The 24877-nt window shown below is 37.4% G+C and overlaps 1 protein-coding gene across 4 annotated transcripts; it reads left to right on the forward strand.

The window, feature by feature from the left end:
- Window positions 1–495: 495 nt before the first annotated feature.
- LOC106534177 (oxysterol-binding protein-related protein 1) lies at window positions 496–23824 on the forward strand. 4 transcript variants are annotated; one of them, XM_014030742.1, is made up of 28 exons: window positions 496–623; window positions 734–886; window positions 967–1052; window positions 3578–3652; window positions 3760–3871; window positions 3981–4066; window positions 4420–4564; window positions 4634–4701; window positions 5323–5367; window positions 6056–6129; window positions 6257–6320; window positions 6448–6549; window positions 6633–6749; window positions 7138–7216; window positions 7697–7803; window positions 13126–13294; window positions 15246–15438; window positions 17320–17395; window positions 18712–18846; window positions 18959–19056; window positions 19242–19424; window positions 19501–19608; window positions 20641–20730; window positions 20882–21008; window positions 21784–21906; window positions 21983–22106; window positions 22179–22269; window positions 22702–23824. In XM_014030742.1, exons 2-28 carry the CDS (start codon window positions 763–765, stop codon window positions 22802–22804), a joined length of 2904 nt encoding a protein of 967 aa, XP_013886196.1. In that variant the 5' UTR covers window positions 496–623; window positions 734–762; the 3' UTR covers window positions 22805–23824. The 4 variants fall into 4 exon arrangements, with proteins under 4 accessions (XP_013886196.1, XP_013886204.1, XP_013886213.1 ...); XM_014030750.1 differs by lacking the exons at window positions 496–623; window positions 734–886; window positions 967–1052; window positions 3578–3652 and having other exon boundaries at window positions 3800–3871; window positions 3937–4066; XM_014030759.1 differs by lacking the exons at window positions 496–623; window positions 734–886; window positions 967–1052; ... (2 more) ...; window positions 3981–4066; window positions 4634–4701 and having other exon boundaries at window positions 4517–4564.
- The last annotated feature ends 1053 nt before the right edge of the window (window positions 23825–24877 follow it).

The raw sequence follows: 24877 nt of genomic DNA on the forward strand, positions 1-24877 counted from the left end.
TTATTATATTAGACAATTCAACATTAAGAAATCGTGCAACACCAGGCAGTATAATGATAAATGCTGTGACAGTTAGAGTTTTCTGTCTGGGATGTCATTTAGAACAAAAATAGCAAACTGGTTTTGTTTCTTACTGACARGCAAGTGAAACTACGAGAAAATCCTCTGTTATCATGGTGATCTGARAGTTGTTCCTACCTGGGAACCAGTCAAACGAGTCAAAAACCCAAAGTTAAAACTAAAGATCCAGGCTAAGCGCCAAATTTTTTTATTAACCTAAAGAAAAAAATATAGCGCAAGAATATTTCTATAAATGAACATAGATAAATATAAATATATATTTGTATTTGTTGTTATTATATGAGCTGTTTGTTTGCTTGCAGGTTTGTGTGGGAAGGGGTTACGTCACCAGCTGTTGTAGCTCCGCCCCTGCTCCAAACAGGTTTAGCAGCTGTGTGAGGTCACGTGACCGCCGAGCCCTCAGCTGTAGTGTTGAGCACGTGAGTCGCTGCCAAAAGCTGGATAAATTTAGGAGTCGGAACTTGGAGAGAGTTTAGCCTTCTCGTTTTAGCTAATGTTTAGCTCCTTTAATTTGCCTTTATTTGTCTTTTAACAACAAAATAGTAAGTATTCATAATAAAACGTCTTCCTATCGACTAAAAACACGACTTATTTTGACTTAATGAGCAAGTTGGACCCTTTATGAGTATTATATAATCTCTGTGTTTTACAGTGGTTAATTAGTGCCAATCAAGTCCAGGCATGGAGGAAGACTCAGAAGACGACCAGCTTCTCCTCCACGCTCAAGAAGGAAACTGTCTTCTCATCAAGAAGCTGCTTCAGACTAGAACAGACAAGAAGAGCTCGCTGAACATCAACTGCAGATGTAAGTCTGAGAGGAGGGGGYGGGTGTGGAGGGGGCTTTCACAGCTGGGAGAGTGATGATTTCCCTCTTTCTGACTGCAGCCAGGTCTAAAAGCACCTCAGGATGGACAGCTCTCCATCTGGCCTGCAGCTCTGGTCACAGGGATGTGGTGGAAGAGTTATTAAAGGTGAGAGCTCTATGAGTTTGTATTGAAGGCCTGGTGAGAGGAATGCCCATCATCCACTGCCTTTCATGTTAAAAGTTTTAGATCATTATGTTGAGAAATGAAGAGGAGTATGCGTTTTGATCAAACTTCTAAAAGAATGGTGATGTGGTCTTGCAAAACGCTGCGATCAGTTCGTGCTTTGATTGACTCTGAGCAAATACATCATTTTTTTAGCTCAGTATTTTTAAAATTGCTTAAAACCATGCTAGCTGTGGCAGGCATTTTAAGTTTATCTGCTCTAAAGGTTGATCAGATGTAGATTTACATCTAATGATTRCTTGCAGAAAATTTAATTAATTTGACCTGTGGGTCATGGGGGAAAAATCATAACAAATAAACAAATCTAATATATAATATACAGTTTTATGCAGAGATTATATGAGCAGTGCTTGTGTTATGTTATACAGATGACAGTCAGCTACTACCACACCAAACTTTGCCTTATCTGTAGAAATGAAGAAATGCAGCCTTTTTTAAAGTGCCTGTGACATGCGTATCCTTCAAATACAAAAAGTCAAAGAAAGCATCTTTATACTGAAGAAAATAGGCATAGTACACATGATTTTACCCATTTTGTCACATAACTGGCATATTGTCTTTTGAATTTGGCTCAGCCAAAGTGAAACAGGAAGTGAAATCAAAGGGGAACTCATTAATAAAATAAACTCTCTGGTCTTTGTTTATTAAAACAAAATTACTTGAAATTTAACTCTTCTTTGTCTCTCTTGATAGCGACTCAAAATAATCTGAAGAAACATCAGATTCTTCTCCACAGTCTTGTGTTTTTAGCTTTYGTTACAACGCTGTGTTTACATGCAGCCATTCCCCTTTGACATCACTTCCTGTTCTTCACATGCAAATATCTCAACAACCGTCCATTTCAGCGGCGTGCAATTTGTTTTGCAACATGTTATCAATGTTATCTTTCCAAAAATRCATTAATTTTTATTACAAAAATCTGATGTCAYAGACCCTTTAAGGTCATCTATTACTTGTACCRTTTGTTAAAAATCTTAATCAGTTGWAGTTGATGTACATCCAGTGATTATTTCCTGCACGCTATTGAAGTCTGAGATGTGAGATATTTTACTAATACACTAAGTTGACTTTAAATACTCTTTAACACATTATTTGCAAGCTGTTGAAGCTCAAAATATGTGTTGTAGTCGCCGCCATCACCTGCAAGTTTTATTAAAATTTTCACTGAGCTATAAAATGTCTTTGTGACAGACAGACACAGGCAAAAACATTATTGTTTCTACCTTTTGGCTTTTTACATGGTGGGTGATAAATCTACTCAAGCTGTTTTTTGCATTGAGTACTTGCAAACATGGACATGATGTTTGTAAAGGAAAAAATGAATTATGTGATTGAACCGTTTACATATATATGTAATTTAACATTTAAAACAGGAATATTCCAGACAACATGAAAGTAGCTAAAATAATCCCTCTTTTCAAGAATGGTGAGAAATGTATGTTCAACAATTACAGACCAATATCCTGGTTACCTCAGTTTTCAAAGATTTTAGAGAAATTATTTGTTAACAGATTAGACAAATTTATTAATAAACAAAATATTTAAGTAACAGTCAGTATGGTTTTAGAGCTAACAATTCGACATCAATTGCTCTATGGAATTGATTGAACAGATAACTGCTGTTGACCAAAAACAGTACTGTGTTAGTGTTTTTTGTTGATTTTAAAGAAAGCTTTTGACACAATTGATCACACAATTCTTCTTGAAAAGCTAAATAAATATGGTATTAGAGGACCAGCACTGCAGTGGGTAACTAGTTATTTGAAAAATAGGAAACAGTTTGTGCAAATAAATGATATAAGATCTGAACTCAGTAATGTCACATGTGGAGTTCCTCAGGGTTCTATACTTGGACCAAAGCTGTTTATTTTGTATGTGAATGATTTAGTAAATGTGTCAGGGTTGTTTAAATGTGTTCTGTTTGCTGATGACACTACATTTATTTTGTTTGGGTAGGGATATTGAACGGATGTTGGAAAGGATACAAACAGAATCAGTAAAAATACAAACATGGTTCAAACTTAACAAATTGTTGCTAAACTTGGATAAAACCAATTACATGATATTCAGTAATAAAAAAAGAAAACTATTGATTTTCCATTTAAAGTTGATGGTGTTGAGATTAGTAGAGTCAGTGAGATAAGGATTTTGGGCATTATCATTGATGAAGGGCTGACATGGAGAGTTAATGTGAATTACTTAAGAACATAAATAGCTAAATCTGTTGGATTACTGTATAAAGTAAGGGAATTATTCAATGATAAAGCTCTGTTTATATTGTATACTATATATATATATATATATATATATATATAATTTTTTTGGTGTATATATGTTGTGTATATCTTTTGTTTTTAATGTATATAAAAATTTTTGGTTTTAAATGAAATGAATAAACAATTTTGAAAAAAACATTAACATTTCCCTCTCCAATCATTCATTTGCAGGCAGGGGTGGATGTGAATTTACAGGATAAGTTGGGTGACACACCTCTACACAAAGCAGCTTATGCTGGAAGAAAGGTACGATCAGAGTAAAGCCACCTCCTGTATTCTATTTACTCATCTACCACAAGGAAAATCAACTGATAAGTGATGGTCACTCTGTTTGTTCTTTTGGACTCCTAAAGGAGATTGTCCTGCTGCTGCTTCGGTACGCCGCCTGTGCCAATATAATCAATGGGACGGCGCAGATCCCCAAAGATGTCACAGAAGATGATGAAATCATTACCATGCTGGAAGGTATAAAAATCACAAGTTTTCTTTTCTTTGTTTTCCCAAGCCTGTTCTTTGGCTTCTCATTACAGAAGCTCAGCTGTCTTTGGTCTCAAGCACTGTTTGGTTTGTGCAGCTGCAGAGAGGAGGGAGATGAGACGACGGGAGGAGAAGCTTCTGGAAGCTGCTAGAGAAGGGGATCTCTCCACTCTGTCTAAATTGGTAAGCGTCTGACCTTTGTGAGAACTTTGTGGAGAATATATTACACTTTTCGAGGGCCTGTCTGCCTTCTGAAATAGGTCATACTGAAGTGGCTTTCACAAATGCCAGTTGGCTTTGAGATTTTAGATCTCATGTTCGATTCTCAGAATTGGGTCTTAAACACCGAAAGCAAGACCAGTTGTTCTATTTTAAATTAGATTTTTCTGACGTTTGCTACTTTTTGAACTGTTTTGTGTGTTAATTTTAATGGTAAGCTGAATTCACCAAGCATAAATGAACTCCTGTTTCAAGTGAAAATAGGAAATAAATGTCAGAATCTGTTTGCCATGGTTCACCCRACCTCTGTTCTTCAGCTAAGTGGAAAAGAGGCTCCAGATATCCACTGCAGTGATTYCTTGGGGAATACGCCTTTACACTGTGCGGCCTACAGAGGGCAGAAGCAGTGCATTATAAAGCTGCTCAAGTCTGGAGCCAGCCCAGATATTAGGAACAACAGAGGTTTGTCATTAATCATGTTCTTTATAGTTATCCAGGAGAAGATTTTCATTATTATTATTGATCACTCAGATCAGACAGCACTTGACCTGGTTCATACTGATGACCTAAAACGAGTTGTAGCAGCCTTTCAAGATAAGGTGAGACCCAATAATGTGTAAAATCCAATTTTCTTAGATTTACCAGGATTGTTTGTAGAAAATATAAGTTGCACATTTTTACCTTTTTTATTTTCATAATTATTTTCATATGTATTCACTTCTTTGTAGGTGTAAATTAGTAGCACCATCTTGCCAGAGCTGGTGACTTTAGATGTGATGATTTTAATTAATTAATTAATTAATTAGTTTATTTCATAGTTCCTGACAATGATAGCCTAATTTCTTTGATTATTTTTTGATTATATAATCAACTAAGTCAATCAGTGCGTTTCTTATTTTTGTACAATTATATTTGATTTTGAGCCCTCATGTCTCCATATGTCTTCAGCTTATTGTCTGAAATGCAAAGAGTGCTAATTCTCAGCACTTTTTTTTCTATGCTCTGGTGACTGTGCAAGAAAACTCTTAAAAGTCAGCAGTCCTCGCTCGGGGCTGGACGTCCAATAAGCACAGCTTSAGGAAAGATTTTTGCATAGTCACGGCACAAATGAAAACAAGCCACAGTCTGCGCTGCTGAGGAAATTTAAAAAATTGTCATGCGTGTTCAATTTAATGTGAACTAGGCTGAGTCTTTTTTCTTTTTCTCCTCTGTCTCTCTAGAATGTGATGGGTGGAGTGCAGAAGGTCGAGGGCCCTCTTTGGAAGGTACACAGATGTTGGAGTGATTTCTCATCTGCTCTCTTTGTTCAGTTTATAATCCGTACACATTTGATGGTAACACACCCATCTGTTAGGGGGCAAGACTTCTCACAGTTCAATAAATTGATTATTTAAGGCTTACATGTCATTGGTTTGTAAAACTTAGAAATGGTTGCAACATAAAAATACATATGCCAACATTGTTTTGATCAAGTTATAAACAATTGTTTAAAAAAATCTGTTTTTTTTTATTGTGGATCTTGTGCTACACTGAATCATATACTGTATTTTACCAACATTAGCTTACTTAACCTGCCCAATCAATTGATGAATCAATGCTTTACTTCCTGTGGGAATAGTCCTGCATGGGTTTCACTTGTTTTAGTACATGCTTCATTTGATTGGTGTTTGTTTTGGTGCATTTCTCTTCTCCTGGTTACATTTCCTGAACAGTATTTGCTTTGTAATGTTGTTTATTGTCCTGGTTGTTGAGGCAGCTGACAGTTTGTATCTACGTAACATCTACAGCAGCATCAAGAGGCAAGACTTTCCTGTGGAAAATTGCATAGTAGAGTGTAGTATTTGTCTTCGTATATCCATGGGATTTTATAAATTTATTTCTTTATTATAAATCATTTTTCTGAGTTGTATTTACATTTCTTTAATGATGATTTTGTTCTTGTCTCTTTGACAGAGCTCACGCTTTCTTGGCTGGCGATCTCACTGGGTGGTCGTAGAGAATGGAACCATCTCTTGGTACCCCAAAGAGTGAGCTGACATTTATTAGCACTGTTCACTTACAAGACTTTAAATAAACACAGGCAATAAAATTAGTCCTGTCAAACAGTCCGTTTTCTGCTTTTTAATTCTTATTTTTGTAATTTATATATTTTAGAGCTGACGGCCGAGCTGGTGTTAGAAAGCAGGGATCGAAGTCTCTTACTCAAGCCTATTGTATGGTAAGTTGTTGGTGTGTATTTTGATTCTGCAGCAACACATTTCAGTTGTGTTTGGACTCAACCTGGATTATAATGATGKTTGATATTTGGAACAGCAAACGTGTTTCTCTCCTGTTTGTCATTCCAGGTTAAACCATGGGATCATTGCTTCTTCATGCTCCACTGCTTCGATGACWCTGTGTATCATTTTAAGGTCCCATCAAAAATGAACTCGTTGGCAACAAGAAAAGTGAGATAAAAACCATCCCTGCTGCTGATGCTTTACTACCTGTGTCTGCACACAGTTAATTATTCTGATATTTGCTTGCTTAGAGATGGCTGGATGCGTTGGAGGAGCATGCGTGCTACAGCACTCGTCACTGCACCCAAGACCCTAATATTTATGATGCYGATGATGTTGAAATGAGAAACCTGGCTCAAGCTTTTCAGGTGAGATATTTTTTAAGCTAGTCACTCAAGCAGCACTCATCCTTTGCCTTTAGTAGTGTWAGAGTTTAATACAAATATTAATTATACGTTTTGGGAGAGTTGCTGATTTTTTTTTTCTTTAGGTCAGATGCACACAAGTCATTTAGGAGTAAACAATGCCTCCTTTCATTCCCCAACAGCTTTTTTCTCTGTTTCTATGTTGTGATTATGGCATCAGTTTGTCTCCATAGTTTCTAATTAAAGAAATAATTAGTAAAAACTATTGTTTTTAATACAGGGAATTATGTTTTATCTATTGGCGTTCCTGCAACTTCTAGAAGTTTGTCTTTTTATTAGACTGCAGATGTTTCCGTAGCTCGAGTGTCTCTCTTGTGCCCTGCTCTTTCAGGCAGTCAAAGCCTACCAGCAGAAGTTGGAGAGTCAAGTCTCTATATTTGAATCCATGGTGAAAAATGAGGAGCATTTTGGTAGGTAGCAATCAAATTCTTGTAGTTCATTTGGTATCCAGATTTTTTTATTTTTGTTTATTTTGTTTATTTATTGACCTTGTAAAGCAACCAAATAGAATAACTTAATTTATTTAGATTTAATCTAATCATTGAAGTAAATTACTTCTGCATTTTTGTCACACTTAAAACTGAATATCATAATGAAAATATGTTTTTAATTTTACRTTTTGGATAAATTATGGACATAAATTAAATGGTCCAATTAATCATATTGGGTAATAATGAAAATTGTCTCAAATAAATTCTTGCTTGAATTATTATTTTTTTCAGTATATGGTGTCAGTTCACAACAAGATGACATATTGATGCACTTTGGAGAGAAAACCAATTTTCTTTGAGAAGTCGCTTTAAAACTGGAGAGAGAATTGCATCCCTATTTGAGAAAACTTAACATTTTAGGTTAACATGCATCTATTTGTGTATTTTTTTATTTTAAAGCACTYGTTGCTGATCTTCTATTGAAAGCAAAAGAGACGAGTGAGCTTTCAAGTAAAACCTGTGAGGCGCTACAGTTTTGCCTTGAACTACTGTCAAAACAAGAGGAGGTAAGGGTAAATCTCTCAACTGTTCTTTTAACAAATCTAAAACTAAGGAATTTTTTTATTGCAAAATTTACTGTCTCTGCTAGGGTTGGTCAATGTTGGTAAAAAAAAATTCATCACAATTAATTGTGGTATTTAGCCGATAACAATTAATATGATGATTAATCTGGAGTCCCTAGATGCCTCTTCATCTAGTCACATGACTAATTTAAATCACACTAGTGGGAAAAATTTGCTCTCCTTAAAAATTTGTTCCAAGTTGTGTCAAAATGCTGACTTCAAGCTAAACATCAATTTTTAAACTGTGTCGACAGACAAAGTGAAACCTGAGTTATGATTAATAAATTACAGAACTTTAAAAAAAAATGTTTTTTCTTATTTGAARCAGAGAGGAGCATTGAACGGACTGACCGGGGAAACCTCCAGTCAGTCTGCCTGGTGGCATCAATCGTATTAATTGTCAAGTGCCAAAAAATAATCGATTGAAGTGTTTCTGATGATTAATTGCACATGATATTGCCCAACCCGAGTCTCTACATAATTTCATTTCATTGATTCTCCCACTCACACCCACGTTGTTTTCCTATTGGCTGATTGTATTCTACTGAATGATTACAAAATMCAAGTCCATTCCCCTTTACTGCCTTGTACCAATCCGATTTGTAATGACATGCATGCTTACGTGTCACTGTCCACCTGCTTCAGTGGCTGTGTTCCGCCCTTGGGATGGTGGTGGGGGGGAGGGTGTACTGGAATGGTGTGATAATCACTGGCATGTCTGTAGGAAGGACATAGAGATCTGCTTTAACGCTTAGGTCTGCATTCAGCTTACAAATCAGTGTAGACGCAGACAACGCACAAACACACACAAACACACACACACACTGTAAAACCCTCGGAATTGGATCCTCACGCTCCCGCTTTGTTGGAATAGGTTTTGTGTGCATTGAGTGAGAGAACTCAAGCGCTCACGTATTCGCACGTTTTCACCCCCTCTTTTTGAAAMCACACGCTCACTTCCACAAGCCGAAGCAGTCTCACGTAGGGGAAAGGGACCGAGGCAGAGCTTTCATCCAGCGTCGGAGCAGGTAAAAGATTTAATAGATTTTCTCGTGCTTTCTATCCTCGGCTTTTCTCTCTATCGTCAGCTGCAAAACTGTTTGCTGTGGGCTCATCCCAGCTGACTTAGCGTGAGGCGTTTGAAGTTGAGCGTCGATTTATTCTGACGTTTGTAGCTTATTGTTTACTGCAGCTTTGTTTTTGTCTGTTTTTGAAGCATGTGCACCGCCGATGGCTTTTCATCACTATGTAAAGGCCATTCCTTTGGTTTTAATTATCTGATTTCAGTGTGATAGATTGGGTGTGTTTGAAGTGCGGCTGCATGCGCCACTGCCCATTTCATCTTTCTAATGAGATCAGCTTATTAAGTAATGAATTCAGTCCAAGAAAGAGTTTAGACAGACGGAGATTAATATTGCACAGAAGTCTTAGACGTATTATTTATCAATTTGCTTTCAAATGACAGATTTTTAGTTAACGATTAGAACGGAATGACTGTTCTGTCTTCATTTTATTCTTTAAATTCAACACTGTTTTGYGAGTTTATCCTGGCATGCGGGAAAGTTTTCCAATGATCATTATTGAAATGGATATTCTTATGGAAAGCGCAATTAAAGGACTGAAGATAGCCGTTTTATTAGCAGAGAAGGTTTGACAAGATGATTAAAAAAAAAAAGCTTCATAGTGTAAGAAAGAAATGCCTTAACAAGCATGCAGCATCCACTGCTCTGATCCACACATTAACTGGATTATATTTCCTACACTGCTGAGATTGCTGGTACTAAGCAGCATTAAGTCTAATCCCACTTTTTCATTGCCATGCCATAAATGCAACCGCTAGTGACACTTACACATTTGTTTTTGGTGCCCACAGCATGCAACAGTGCTGTAGTACTTAGACTCTAGCATGCAGGATGATGGTATAATAGTGAAACACAATACAAAGTTCAAAGGCTTTTACAGCAATTACAGTTTTGCCCCTCAGCACCGTATATGTGACCTATTTCAGCAGCTGTTACAGAGTGCCACTTTATACACGCAAGGACAACTAGTTGGTAAATAAATGGYGCTTCAAGTGGAGAAATACTGTATGTGCTACTAGTTTACTTTTGTGCATCGGTCTAATTAAAAACCGAGGCGCAGACCAGCTCAGACAGACAACTCTCGCAGATTTATTGACCCAGCGTTTTCTGTGTTCGTCAAGCATTATGCTTCCACACCTGTCGGGAAAACAAATGGAGGCTTAGAGCCTGAGATCGCTTGCAGATAAGCAGATCTGCCAGGGTTTGTTTCTGTGAAGGTATTAGAATGGCTGTATACTTTTAAACAGGGGTTTATATTGAAAATGAATATGTAATATGCAGGGGGGAAAGCTGACACCCTTTTAAAGCTCCTGGTACAAGTGGGGGGAATAAAATAAAAAAAATCAATCGGTCAATTGAATGAGATTTGTTTTAAGGGAGTGTTTCTGAGTTCTTGTCTTCACATTTCCTCTTTGTAAGACCACAGACGTGCATAAAAACCTGATCTTTTAGTCATGGGCAYAGTACTTTCTTGGCTTCCAGACATAAACAATTACATTTATAACACAGCCCCTTTTCTTTCTTTTTTTTAATTAATGTTTTTCCCTTTGAGATTTCCTCCTTATTCAGCAGAGAGCAAATTAAAACATCTACCCTTTGGGGTGTTGGCCAAGAAGAAGCGTCCCTCTCGGGCTACAGCATAGAGTCTCAAGTCTTAAAATAGCACAGTTTGTGCCCAGGCGAGAGGATGTAGAGAGAATAAAAGAGCTGGCTGGGATTGTTGCACAACAGTAGATGGGCTCGTGTGCCAAGTGCCTGGGACTAGGAGTGAAAACATGGGCTCCTACACAGGGAGATGATTTTATCACATCCCACATATTTACTTAGAAAAATCATTGAAACATATTTATTTTCAATGGTTTTCATTGATGGATACATCATCATCAACCATTATCATTTGTTAAAATTGTCTAACTGGATACTCAAGATGTTTTTTTCCTCCATTYTTCTTCCACTAAAAGTGTTTTAATACAAACCTAAGCCCTACAAATTTTGTTCAATAAATCTAGTCAGTTCATCTTTTCAGAGCATTGACTGCAGCACCAGTCTTACAGAAGGCAAACCATAAATATTTTGTTTGTTTTTTTAAAGACAAACATTGGAGGGGTTAGAATCCGGATGTCCACTCTGAAGTTGCATCTCTGTTTCAAAGAAAAAAATAATTTGCATGGTTTAAAGAAAAAGTAAGAAATGTATTAAACTTGTCCTGCAGTTTTGCCACTACACAGCAGTTAAAACGTGTTGATTAATTTTGTGCACATTTTAAAAATATATTAAAGGGAAAACTAATCCCTCTACCGTACATTTATTTTTATAACAATGCAAAACCCCTAACCCCATATCAATAATAGATTAATATGAATTACTTAAGCATATGCAGCAATTTCTAAAGACTACCGTTGATATGATTTATTAATGCTTTATTTTACCAGTAGAGAAACTCATTTCAATTAAAAATCTCGTTTACAAGAGTGCTCCGGACAAAACTGGCAGCAAAAACACTTTCATAAAACAATTATAAATTATTTTTAGAAAATTATAAATTCAGCTTGAGTTCAAAATCTCCAGTTCTCCTACTTCTTGCAGGTTTATTTACTATTAACAAACAGATTAGCAGTCTGTAAGTGGTAGATCTTTTAATAAAGATTAATCAGCAAATAAATATTTATCTCTGACCCATTTGTCACATGTGACCGATCACATCTACAAAGATGACATTCTTAATCAGGTCACTGCAGTAGTACAGCAATGTATAACTTGGTAGATCAGCCAGATAAAGTAAGAAACAGCTGTTGGGTGGAATATTTCTAATAAGTTCATAATGACTTTAGGTGAAAGGAAAATAGATGAGCCACATATACAGGTAATAATTCATTCTGTCATTTATTATTTTTATTCATTTGGTTTCTCAAACTAAAAAATATGTGTGGAATGTTAATCTTTTGCCTTTCTACCAAAATCTGCCTGGTACAGTTTAATTAGTCTTTCCCTGCAGCTTGTGGCCAAATCTATATTTGGAATTACAGCAGTCTAATGGAACTGCCTGAAAGCTCGGTGCTTGTTAGGATTCTGGGCCACAGATGTTCCACAGTGATTTATAGATGTTTGGAAGTTTTAAAAGACTTATTTTATCATACTGGTATTCAGTTCCCAAATTCTAAGCAGGATTCTGGTTAGTCAAATGATAATGACCACCATTGTAATATTTAGCATGCCTTCGTTTTGCTGCTAAAATCAGCCCTGTTGTGTTGAAGCATGGACTCCCTTGGACCTCTGTATACTGTGTACTACAGTAAAAACCTCAATTTTAAGTAATGTGAAAGTAATAAAGTAATTTTTTTAAGAAACAAAGATTTACTTTAAATTAAATTAAGCCCAGAGTACAAATGAATACAAGCTTATCTTGGCCTATGAATCTTTTCAGTCTTGAACGTACTGGCAGACCCAGTGACGGGTGGCATAAAATTAATGAAACCTATTGCGGTTGTATGAGAGAGGAGACTGAGCTTTTCAATTTCAATCGAACACTCAGGCCTCGGTTTGCAGTCTCTGATTTACACCATGATTTACAAGCTCCTGTTACGTTAACTCATCCTTCAAGGTTACTCAGAAAGACCTTTCAGCTGCCGAGAATGTGCTCCAGTTTTTGTGATCACAGCTCTTTGTTTGTTTTCAGAGAACTTTTTGCCACAAAAAATATTAGTTTAAGTAATTTTATTAAGATGTAAATATGTTTATTTTTAGTAACAGCATAAGATTAAAAACGTAATTAATTTAGACTTTTTGGTTTATTTAGTACGTGTTGCACATCGGCTGCAGACGACAGGAAATGTTGATCTGTCGTGTCCTACAGTGGCCTCGCTCAGGTTGCTCTGAAAATGGACACCTAATCCTGGACCACAGAGGTTTCTGAAACTGGGGTGTATGGTTCCACCAAGATAGAAACTAGATCAGTTTGCAGTGTTTAAAACAATGACCTGCCACCAGCACCACCAGGACACGCGCACTGTGGCAGCTGAATAAGCAGATCATTACTGCGCCGTGGCTCAAACTCCAGTTACGAATTTGAAAGTAATAATGGTTTTACTGTTCAAACAAACATACGGTAAAACGTTGGTTTAGCATCAATGAACAGATCCTTGTCATGTCTGTGTTTTAACTGTTTTTTGTCCTGTGCTTACAGGTGTGGAGCCTAAAGGTAGAGCAGGAGGAGGAAAAGAACAAGGCTCTGACAGAAGCTCTAGAAACTTTGGCAACTGAGCGTCAAGAACTCAGACAGTCCTTAAGTAATCTCAGGAGATCACCTACCCTCTCTACCCTCACTGAAGATGACTTCTACGATGCTGTGTCAGGTCAGTAACCCCTAGATGAGCAATGTTATTACATGGCAAACAATTCATTAAATTTAATTTTGTCTGGTTGTTTCAGTCTCTGAGAGTAGAAAAGGATGTTAGTGAAAAGGCTAAACTCCGGATTTTTCTGATCTAAATGTTACAAGAGATACGTTTCATCTCCAAATGAGCAAGCTCAGATAAATGAAAAGAACATAATTTGTAGGGTAGCAGGACTTGGACAGGATGAGGAGCTCTTTCTCCCAGGAGATTTTTGGTGTAGAATCCCTGCTCCTCCTCATAGAAAGGACTCAGTCGAKGTGGTTTGGGCATCTGTTTATCATTCCTCCTGAACGCCTTCACTTTGAGGTGTTTCAGGTGTGCTTTTTAAGAGAGGAGCCCTCTGGGCAGACCCAAAACACAACAGAAATACTGTCCTATCTGACCTGGTAATATGTTGGAATCCCCCAATGTGAACTTGGAGGATGTTGCTGGGGAGAACTATGTCTAGATTTGACTCTGCTACCTGCTGCCCTGCCTCCTCAATTCAACTTCACATGGGTTTGATGGGTGAATGGATTAATAATTAAATTGATGGATTCATGTAGCCACTGGTCAAAGAGAGCTTAAAAGCTTTTAAAAATAGTTATAAACTTTTGTTTTGGTTCTGCTTTTTTCATCTACTGCAGACACGAACTACATATGTTGTTTCATGTGATGTGTTTTAATACACAGATGTTTAGTTTTACGATTATACACAGGGTGAGTCAAGAGCCACAGCACAACCCTTTTAATTTGATCCATCATGGTGCCTTTTGAGGTGGTGACATGTTCTAGACCACCCATTACTTATTGGAGTACTCAGATATTTTATTTCCCCTTGTCTTAATGAAATAAAAGGTGTCCTGTGACTTTTGACTCACCCTGTATATTTTCAGTTAAGTTTGTGATTTTGTGAACGTATTTCAGGGGTAATTAAAGAAAACATGAAATGTGCAAAAGCTGATCACTAGTGTTTATTAATAGAAATGACTGATTAAATAAAGCCTATTTTTTAGGGCCGGGCGATATGGCCCAAAAAAAATCTCAGATTTTTTTCATTCCAAATTAGATTTTCGATTTTAATCGATTTTGCTTCCCATTTAACGGAGTGCCTCTGTTTCAGGTGTCGAAACAAATTTCTTGTACTCCTGCTTTTTGTAGCAAGAGCCTTCAAACAGATTTTGCAATGAGATGTTCGTTGCTCCAAGTCTGAGGTTGCAAAACCTAAGCAGTTCTAGAAAACTGAAGAAACAGTGCCTTTTTTTGGGAAGTAGATCCTCTCTGCTAGCTGTCATATTGTCATGTCATGTACCAAGCATCTTGAGGGACAGGTGGGGTGACCTCTGAACTACAGAAGCCCCAAAGGAYGCACTGGTGAGGAAAAAAAAAATCTCGATTTTCACAAAATTAAATCTTTATAAATGGCAAATTCGAATTAATGGATTAAATCGATTTATCGCACAGCCCTACCTATTTTATGATGTAGTTGCGTATTTACATCCACCTCTGTCTGTGCAGCTGTTCCCTACTGATCTGTTGAYATGTTTTTTTTTTCATATCCAAAACAACAGTAAATGCAATCCGTCTTGTGTGTGTCTACTACGTTTGTTTCTGTGACAGCACCTTTTTAAAGCCGCTGGCAGTGCTCCGTTAGGGCGGAGTTGCACTGAACAAACGATGTTGTTTGTGTTCTCTTATTGGAACACAACCCTCAGGTGGGGTTTGGCCAGCACCTGGGAGGTGGGGAGTTTGGAGGAGAACTCGGACACGAACGCTTTAATTTCTGAGTCGCATATCGTGCCGTTTAGATGCTTCTGAGTCATCATCTTCTCAAACCTGAATTAGCAAATGTTTCGCTTGAGCTGACACCTGCACCCCCCCCCCCCCCCCCCCCCCCCCCCCCCCCCCCCCCAACGTCATCACCCTACAGAGTCTGAGTCGGAGCTCTCTGTGAGCRGCTTCCTGTCTGTGGCCAGCTTCTCCTACGAAGAGGACGAGGACAGAGATTCCCCCTCGCGAAACAGCCTCCGCCATCCGAGCGCACACGGGGGGGCTGCCGGAATGTCAGGGGACGGTAACCACGGCAACCAAGCAGCGCAGCACAACGGCGTGAAGAAGCACAGGTAGGGCACGCTCCGCTCCTGATGTCAGGCTTGTTTACTGGTTTTAAATTCCATGCAAAGAAATGGGCTGGTGCTCAGGAGTTTTGCAGACAACCTGGATGCTGCCGCTAAATTCACATCTTTGTTCAGAATGGTTTTCACAGCTGGACTCAGTTTACTTTGCAGGTTTTTTTTTTTTTTGGAGTAAATAGGATGCTTTGTTTGCGTCTTATAAAAAGCTTCTGATTTCAGTCGACGAATGTAATCCAGTAGGCGGAGTGGGAGTAATGAGATGCCACCTTTTCACCCAGGTCTGTTTTTGTAGCCGGGTGTTCTTCCCTAAGACACTCGATCCACAGAGAATAGTCCTGTTTTGTTTCTGCTGAACTCCCAAGTTTGCAGAGAGACGATTAATTCAGTACTTTTTTCTTTTCTTTTTTAATAAATGTTTTTACTCTCTCTCAGGAGCCGGGGTTTGTCTGGTCCACTCTGTTGATTCAACAAGTGATTCATAAATAACAGCTTTTACTGGTTGAGAGAAGTCTGAGGACAGAGATGGCTGTGTGTGTGTGTGTGTGTGTGTGTGTGTGTGTGTGTGTGTGTGTGTGTGTGTGTGTGTGTGTGTGTGTGTATCAAGGATATGATGTGACAGTTCATTTAATTTACTCTTGTCATGCAAAGATTTGTCATGTTTGGTTGCATATGAGCTCCTAGACTTTCTGACACTTATTGCTGTTTACAGACTTTTTYTTCCTTCATTTTTCTTTATTAAAACTAAATGACCCGTCACATGAAAACGTTTTAGACAACTTATAAAAATGTGTCCGTCTTTGAAGATGTCTACACTTAAGATGGAATAAAAAAAAATTAACCGGAAGCCTCTTTTAGACATATACATACTACCATGCTAACATTTAGATGAAATATATAACCTATAAGGGATTTAATCTTAAAAACAATTTCTAAATTATCTAAAAACATAATAGTTTGCAGATTTATTATACCATAGACTGTGAGATCTCAGAAATGAGGGGTTCTAAARCTTTCAGAAAAAAAATTCCGGGCTCACAAATTGTCTGAGCAAGTACAATACTATGTAGTAATTATGTAGAAAATACAAAGTCCTGGTATTAGTTAAATGAAATAAATCCTTTGCTTAAATACATCTTGGAGCAGAGGGGAATTGGAACAAAAACTAGGCCAGAAGTATATCCAGCATGCCTCACTGCTCTGCTCATCGTACAGATGGAGCTAACCCCCGCCCTCCTCCATGCATCTCTGTTTATTTAGCTGAAGTAAAGGCTTTTATGTGTGTAGCTGCTCCAATACTCCGCTTCGAACAAGAGCACCATCTGCCTCGAGCTCCCCTACGTGTAAAACACTACATACTACAGATGTCAGCAAGACCGTTACGAGAACCAAMGACTAAGATTTTTAATGGCAACTGTAATGTTTGATCATCCAAATATTTTTATTCATAAAAGCTCCTCTCAAAAAAGCATAAAGTCCATTTTGGAAAGCAGTTCTGCATCTGTTCGTGTGTTGCTTGAATCTTGAACTGTTCACCTGAAAGCACATTTGCTCACTGGTGTCGGATAACTTGTTTTACTCGACATGCCTGAATGTCCAACACTTGTTTGCTCTGACAGTTTTAAATAGTCTACGCTCACACAGCGCTGTTGACTAAAGAGTTAATTTATTGTTCAGTTTACTCAGTCTGGGCTGAGAGAAGACGAGACCACATTGTTTACATAATATAACCTACTCACAAGTCCCAACTCTAAACTCAAAATCAGACACAAAAACAGCCTTTGCTATGTATAAATTATCTTCACAGTGATGTCTTCACATTCAGGTCTGTAGTTTAGGTCTGTAGTTTATTTTTATGCATTTTTCCAACAGAACTTCTCTACCGACTCCCATGTTCTCCAGGAATGATGTGAGCATCTGGAGCATCTTGAAGAAATGCATAGGCATGGTGAGAACACACTAGCTTTAATCGGTTTGCCTGTTTTTGTACCTTTTTTGACTTACTGTCTGATACTGTTCCATACATTTAAAACTGCTTAAAAGAAGATGTTGAAATATTAAGCATTTTTAAGCTCTAGAAATGTTCAAGATTAGATACTAAGGAGTTTAAGTAAATAAAATGTACATTTCTTTTCTCAGTGACTTGTTTAAATAACTTGGGGACTGTTTATTTTATTAGCACAGATGCATTCTCCTTAGAACATAAGCCTCTTGAACTGTTTTTTTACATCTGTTGTGAAGCATCTTTCAACAATTTTATTATTATTATTATTATTATTTGCCTTTCAAATGATCAGCTATTATTAAAATACTGAAGCAGCAGTGCCACCTATTTAATACATACATACAAAATTAATTGAATGATTCCTATAAATGTACAATTTAGACATGGAAAAACAAAGCTGTATGTATTATTTACACCATTAACCAATTCTACCTACTTTATCTTCTATCAGCTGTTAGATTTCATTTTAAGTACATACAGGTCATAATTTTTAATATATTTTGCCCCCCCCCCCACACACACACACACACACACAAATGAAATTTAGTTATTTGACCTTTTTGTCTTGCCGTCAGTTTCACAATATGACATTTTTCAGAAATATTATTTTTTATTTTTCTGGACTAAGCTATAAAATTGCAGCCAAATTCGCAAATTTGGCAACATCAGGCTGCAGCACCCTTTTGTATTTTTTTATATTTAGATTTTTTTTACTAGGTGAAAAAAGTTACTCAATAATCCGTTTTTTTCCTTTCTGAAAGTTTTTTTTTCACCACACTGATTTCAAATGGCATGTTGAGCCAAGCTGTATTTTTTTCAGCCTTTGACCATTTTACAGGAGTGGAACAGAACCTATGCATCTGTTACAGTGTCAGCTGGGTGTACCTGTTCTGTCATGGAGCGTTGTTCTCCAGGTGTCTCAGAAAAACAAGCTTCTCTGACTCTACAGCTTTGACTCTCTTTCTTCTACACTTGCACTTTAAAAAAAACTGAATCGTACATCATCTGTGCAACACTAACGAGTCAGTTTTTTCCCACCTCAGAAGGGTTTTTGTTTTTGCTTTTATTTTTTACATCCTTACTTGCATCCTGTGTGAGCTTGTCAGGCATAATATCACATCACAGGCTTCAGATGTTAGAGTTGCGACAAATAAAAAATGTGTTTCTCTCAAGTTCTTCTGACTCAAAATACAGGAAAGTGTAATTCTTTGCCAAGTTTTTAGCATTTTGATCTTTCCTCAAATTCTTCTCCCACGCAGGAGTTATCAAAGATTGCCATGCCGGTGGTGTTTAATGAGCCTCTGAGCTTCCTGCAGCGACTTACAGAATACATGGAGCACACCTACCTCATCCACCAGGCAAACGCTGCAGCAGACTCAGTGGAGAGGATGAAGGTACGCGCCATATGTTGTTTGTCTGAATCAAGTCAAAAACATTCAGTTTKTTCACTTTAATTTGCAGCTTTTTTTAAATAAATCAGTTAACTGGGATGTGGTTATGATAAAGTGTGTTGCAGCATTTGCTGTGTCAGCTGTAGCATCGCAGTGGGAGAGGACGGGGAAGCCCTTTAACCCACTGCTGGGGGAGACATATGAGCTGATCAGGTACGACTGATGCAGCGTTTCATTAGAGGTGGACAATAACTAGTTACAGAGTAACTTTTTAGGGAAAAAAAATCGGTATAGTTTTACGACAGTGTACGTTTTACAATAGAAATGTACATGTGTATGTATACATGTCTCTTCTTTACTGGACGTTCTGCCGTGCTGACCAGTTCTGTTTCCACCAGAGAGGATTTAGGCTTCAGGTGGGTGTCAGAGCAAGTGAGCCACCACCCTCCAATCAGTGCCTTTCACGCCGAGGGACTGGAAGAGGATTTTGTCTTTCATGGCTCCATATATCCCAAACTCAAATTCTGGGGAAAGAGCATTGAAGCTGAACCCAAAGGAACCATCACACTGGAACTGCCCAAGTCAGTATATTCCTTTTTAAGTGAACTTTATTTCTGTACCCTTCATGTTTTACTGGCTGATTCTTAACCTTTGCAGATATAATGAAGCATACACCTGGACAAATCCCACATGTTGTGTCCACAACATCATTGTTGGTCAGCTTTGGATTGAGCAGTATGGAAACGTGGAAGTGATCAATCAAAAGTAAAGGGGATACTTCTCAATCTTCTTTTTTTTCTGTGTGCAAATGTGGTTTCTATGGAGGACAGAAACTGACATAATTAGAAATAAAAGCAGAAATATATAAATGGACCAATAACTACATAAATGCACTTAATTATTTTTTATAATTTTTTCCCACAAGTCTTTTTATTTCCATGTGTTGCTTTTGCATTTTTCTGTCTCCTTTTTTTACTTTACCTTATGCATTTCTGCCTTATTATGTAAATAAGGTGGGCGGTCCTCCTTGGGTCAGCTCCTCTACTATTGGTCAACAGACAGGAAGAATCACGAACCATGTGCAGATCAACTGTGCATGCTTGTGCTACCTTATTTTGGCTTAAAGTTTAGTTTAAAAAGCACAGGTAAGTGKTTTTCCTTCTTACCTTTTGTTTTTAACTAAACTTTAAACTAAMCTGAGGCAGCACAAGCATGCACAGTCATTCTGCACATGGTTCCTGATCCCACTGATCTGTATTACTGGACATTGCTTATTAGCCACTATAGCTAGTGATGKGCATCCATAGGCACCATTACTATGCTGTGAGCTATGTTAACAAAACTGTTCCAGTGAGGGAAACGCATCAATCKGTCACAGAAGTATTTGTAGTGCCCTTATTTCTTATCAGATTTCTATAAAATATTGCTTAAGAAAATTGTTGATGTTGTGATATGTAAAAATAAGTATTCTCCCAAGAGATAAATCTATAAACAGTCTTTTAATTTAATTAGTGCATTTCAAGTGTATTTATTAATTTATTTGTCCATTTCTMTATTTCTGCTTTTATTTCTTGTTATGTCAGTTTCGGCCCTCCATAGATTTCCTGGTTCACCTACAAACAGAAACTGCAGGATTTTATTAATTTTCTTGTAGATCTTGTTTATTGATCTTGGAAGCAGAAACTGGGACAGTTGCCATTAGAAGAGAGAAGTGTGAGCAGGATAATGATTGTTTGAAAACTTGCAGAGGGAGGAAAGTGTAAGAGGGTTGGTAATCAAGCTGTCACTGTGTTTCAGAACAGGAGAGAGATGCAGCATGATGTTCAAGCCCTGTGGCCTTTTTGGAAAAGAGCTCCATAAAGTGGAGGGATACATCCAAGACAAAAAGTAACAAGTGATTTTTCACTTATCACTTCAAGGCTTTTAAAAAATAACATGACAGATTATAATGTTAACTTAGAGTTTCTGTTATTTTAATGAAGATATCATCTAAAGCAGTGGTTGATGTTTTTTTCTTTATTTTTTATACATGTCACAGCAAAAAGAAGCTCTGTGCAATATATGGCAAGTGGACGGAATGTTTGTACACAGTTGATCCTGTTGCTTTTGAATCCTACAAAAAGATGAGTAAAAAGAATTCTGAGGACAAAAAGACCAACAAAGAGGTGAGGAAGTTTCACTGATTTGTCTCTGTTTAGTTCAGAAAGTTTAAATATACAAACATTCAACCAGAGTCAGTAGAAAAGTTGTTCCAGACATGTTGCAGAATCAGCAATAAGACCAAATTAACCGCTCTGTGTCAATCAACAATACCTTTTTAATCCTTTGTTTTTGCATTGGAAATATTAAGTGATTCATGTTTAAGAGGAATTAGAGTTGTTTGTTGCCAATTCAGAGAACGTCTGAGCATCCAGTCTGCTTTCTTTTTCTTTCTGTTGCTAATGAAGAGCAGAGTGAGCACATAGGAGACCTTTCCTTTGCACCATGACAACATTGTGTTTTGTTGCTATGTGCTCTCTTGATGCAAGGTTCAAAGATCAAATTAAGCCCACATTTAACAGTAATGAATACCCTGTTGATTCAGTACGTGTRTTGTTACTTTTACACTGCAAAATTAGCCATCAAACCAAGTCTCATAATCGATCCAAAAAGTGTTTTTTGATCTCATTTTAAGACKGATGAAATAAACAATTTCTTATTGCTTAGTTTAAGAAGTCTTACTGCRCTGGCAGATTATTTCACTTAACTTGCAAAGATTCAAACTATAATCTACTTACCTTTAGATGGCATTTTTTTGCAGCATATCTCTCTTTTTGTTACAGTTTTGTTCARCCATGCACTAAATAATTTTATTTAGTCTAGAAATAGTTTTTCTACCTTAACTATCTGTAATAGCTGTTTTGTGTTTTGTTAACAAAATTGAATGTCTGTTTTTTGTAGCCTCAAAAGAGCGTTGAGGAGGAGTCTGAAGAGAAGCCTCCACCTGAYGCAGAGACGGTCCAAGTCATCCCAGGAAGCGAGCTCATCTGGAAAATAACGCCTCGACCAGAAAACTCATCGAAGGTTGGTGACGGCGCGAGGTCATGAGAGCGGGCAGGGTCGAATGTTTGGAGCTAAATGGATTTTGCCTCCGTTGCAGTTCTATGCATTCTCTACCTTCACCATGCAGCTGAATGAGCTGAGCAAGAGCATGGAGGGAGTCCTCCCTCCCACCGACAGCCGCTTCAGACCTGACATCCGGGCCATGGAGAATGGAGATATAGGTATAGTGTTTGTCCTTGGCTTGAATGCTTTATCTCTGYCGGTGCAGAGCTGACTATGTTTGTGTGTCGTAGATCTGGCAAGCAGTGAAAAGAAGAGACTTGAAGAGAAACAGCGGACAGCCTGTAAATATCGCTCCAAATCAACAGAGGATTGGAAAATAAGGTTAGTTACAGTAYTTGAAGATGCCCTTTCACAATATTTGGTTGCTCATTTTCTGATAGCAGATCTGTTTTAACTCACCGTCTCCTTGTTGTTATCAACCACGTGTTTTTCATTTGCAATAATTGTGAAGGAGTTCTGCACTTGGCCCAAGGTTTGGTTCGAAGCTTTGCTTTAATCTCTGGCTGTTTGCTGTGATGTGAAGTGCTGCACCACACCACCCTCCTCAGGACAAAATGCACAACTACGACTGTCCTTTCTGAATATTTTGTTTTTAAAAAAGGGGGGGTGGGGGGCAGCTACATTTTCCTGCTGCACATTTTATCGTTTTTTCTGTGTGGGAGTTTGTCTGTGAATATTTTATGAGTTGCTTCACAGTGCTTATATTAAATCATTAGTGTTTTATTTATTTATTTTTTTATTATTATTTTGTAGGTGGTTTCAACAAGGACCCAACCCACACAACAAAGCTCAGGACTGGCTCTACCTGAAAGGCTATTGGGACAGGAATTACACTCAGCTGCCTGATATTTACTAAATGTAAAAATAAAAAAAATAAAAAAAAAACTTGCACAGATCTACACATGAATTCCCATTTTTAACACCTTTAAATATATTCCACTGCACTGGTGGTTGCACTCCAAACTTTCGCAACAAAACAAAATAACGGACTCCATGTAAAACAGCACGCAGTGTCGGGTTCAATATGGGAGGGAACATTTAGATCTGTGTCAACAACAAAGCACAAAAACTCATTTATTGTGGTTCCAAACCACTGAAAAAGCAAAGTATTAGCATGTAGATGAACAACTAGAATGTATTTAGGCAATGTTTCATGTTAGATGGAGTGTTTAACCAGCAACCCTCTGTTTAGCTGTAGTTAGGTCATTATTTCTACTTGGTCATGGACACTTCAGTGTGAGTGCAGCGAGGCGGCGGCGGTGGCACTTCAAACGGCGAGGACGGAGCTCATGTTTTCTACCCGCAGCTGTCAGATTGACACTCATGCATATTATAATGCAGCGCAGAGTTATAAAACGGATAATTAGAGTAGATTAGCCTTTGTTTTCAGTCGATACGATGAGTGGTGCAGATATCCTAGTCTTTAACTGAATGTGTTTAAAAATTTTCTGCCCTGTTGCTATTTTCAGAGATTGCTGTCTTGATTGTAAATGTGTCTAGCTATATCCCAGCAAATGTAGTACATATTAGTTCAAAGGAATTGATAAAACACCTTAACTATATAATGAATTTATATGTATAAAGACTAATGGTCTGCCTGAAACTGTAGCACTTCTTTTGATTTGTGTGTGAAAAAGGTGAAGGTCTTGCCAGAGATAAAAACTGGTTATTTTTATTGCTCAATGCATTAATCTATCATAAATACATGTGCATAAAAACTATGCAAGCCTTACCTCAGTCAGTCTCGCACTGAACTCTTCTCATTTATTAGCTGCTACATGTAAGCTTAACTTTTGTTTTTTTTCTCTCTTGTCGCTCTTTTTGAATATTTAAGAGTTTCTATTGTTGCTAAATAAAAGCAYAATGATAAAGTTTATTTATTCTTGTTTTGAGTCAACTGTGTGCRCGCTAGGCTTTCTTTAAAAGCAGCTTGTGCCCCTACAGTGTATAACTGCTTTGTTGATTAAAATTAGTTCTTTTTAGCTAAATTAGAATTGCAGACAGGATTGTTTGCAATCAAGATTTTAAAAAAAAATCAAGCATGCTGATGGCTTTTTCGAATGTTGAATTTAAACTGATCAGGATGTAGAAATTCTTATTTTCTTATTCTGAGGTGTTGTACAACAAGTTAGTGGACTACTTTAAAGAGCTGAATAAAAGCAATTTATTTTTTTATTTGGGCTTTAAGGGTTAACAGGTCCTAGCAAACATCTAATTGCCCAAGTGTCTTACTGTTTTTTTTGTTGCTACAGTAATTCAAGTATTTCACATGGATAATTTTTATTTTTATAATTTTTAGGAAAAATTGCATCATAGCTTTTAACTTGATTTATTCTATTATTAAAAATTAGTCCATCAAAATATTATTTACCATGTTTGTATTAATGGATAGACTGAATTTCACTGGTGTTTGAGCAATGTTTTCATTTTCAAAGTTCTTTAAATTTAGTGATCTTTCCCAGATGTAAACTTGAGTTCAGTTTTTGCTTTTTATTTATTTATTTTTCAGTTTTGGTTTTATGAAGTGAGACGTASTTTCTGATGGGTTGTGGTCACGTTACGGATTCAGCTGTTTAGGAGCAAATTAATTTCTTTGACTGTATAAGCTCTTGACTTGGTTTTCACAGGATGTTTTCGGTCATCAACCATCTGCTCTGAATTTCCATCATTTGAATGAAATTGAGCACAAATTGCTCTGCACTTCCCAATTCAACCGGCTACTTCAATCAAGGTAATCTGGAGCCACACATTTCACAGACTTCAGAATTGTATCATTTTGAAGTAAACTTTAAAAATGAATCTTTCAGCTCTAATTTCACTTCATTCATCGTCCCTGTATTTTGACGGCACTCTGACAGCAAGTGGATGAAAGTTTGAATCCCCTCAAAAAACTGACATAACGTCACTCAAACCAGATCGCAACGTCTGA

This window comes from Austrofundulus limnaeus, unplaced genomic scaffold (assembly GCF_001266775.1).
Source record: "Austrofundulus limnaeus strain Quisiro unplaced genomic scaffold, Austrofundulus_limnaeus-1.0 Scaffold6, whole genome shotgun sequence".
In the NCBI taxonomy this organism is placed as follows: domain Eukaryota; kingdom Metazoa; phylum Chordata; class Actinopteri; order Cyprinodontiformes; family Rivulidae; genus Austrofundulus; species Austrofundulus limnaeus.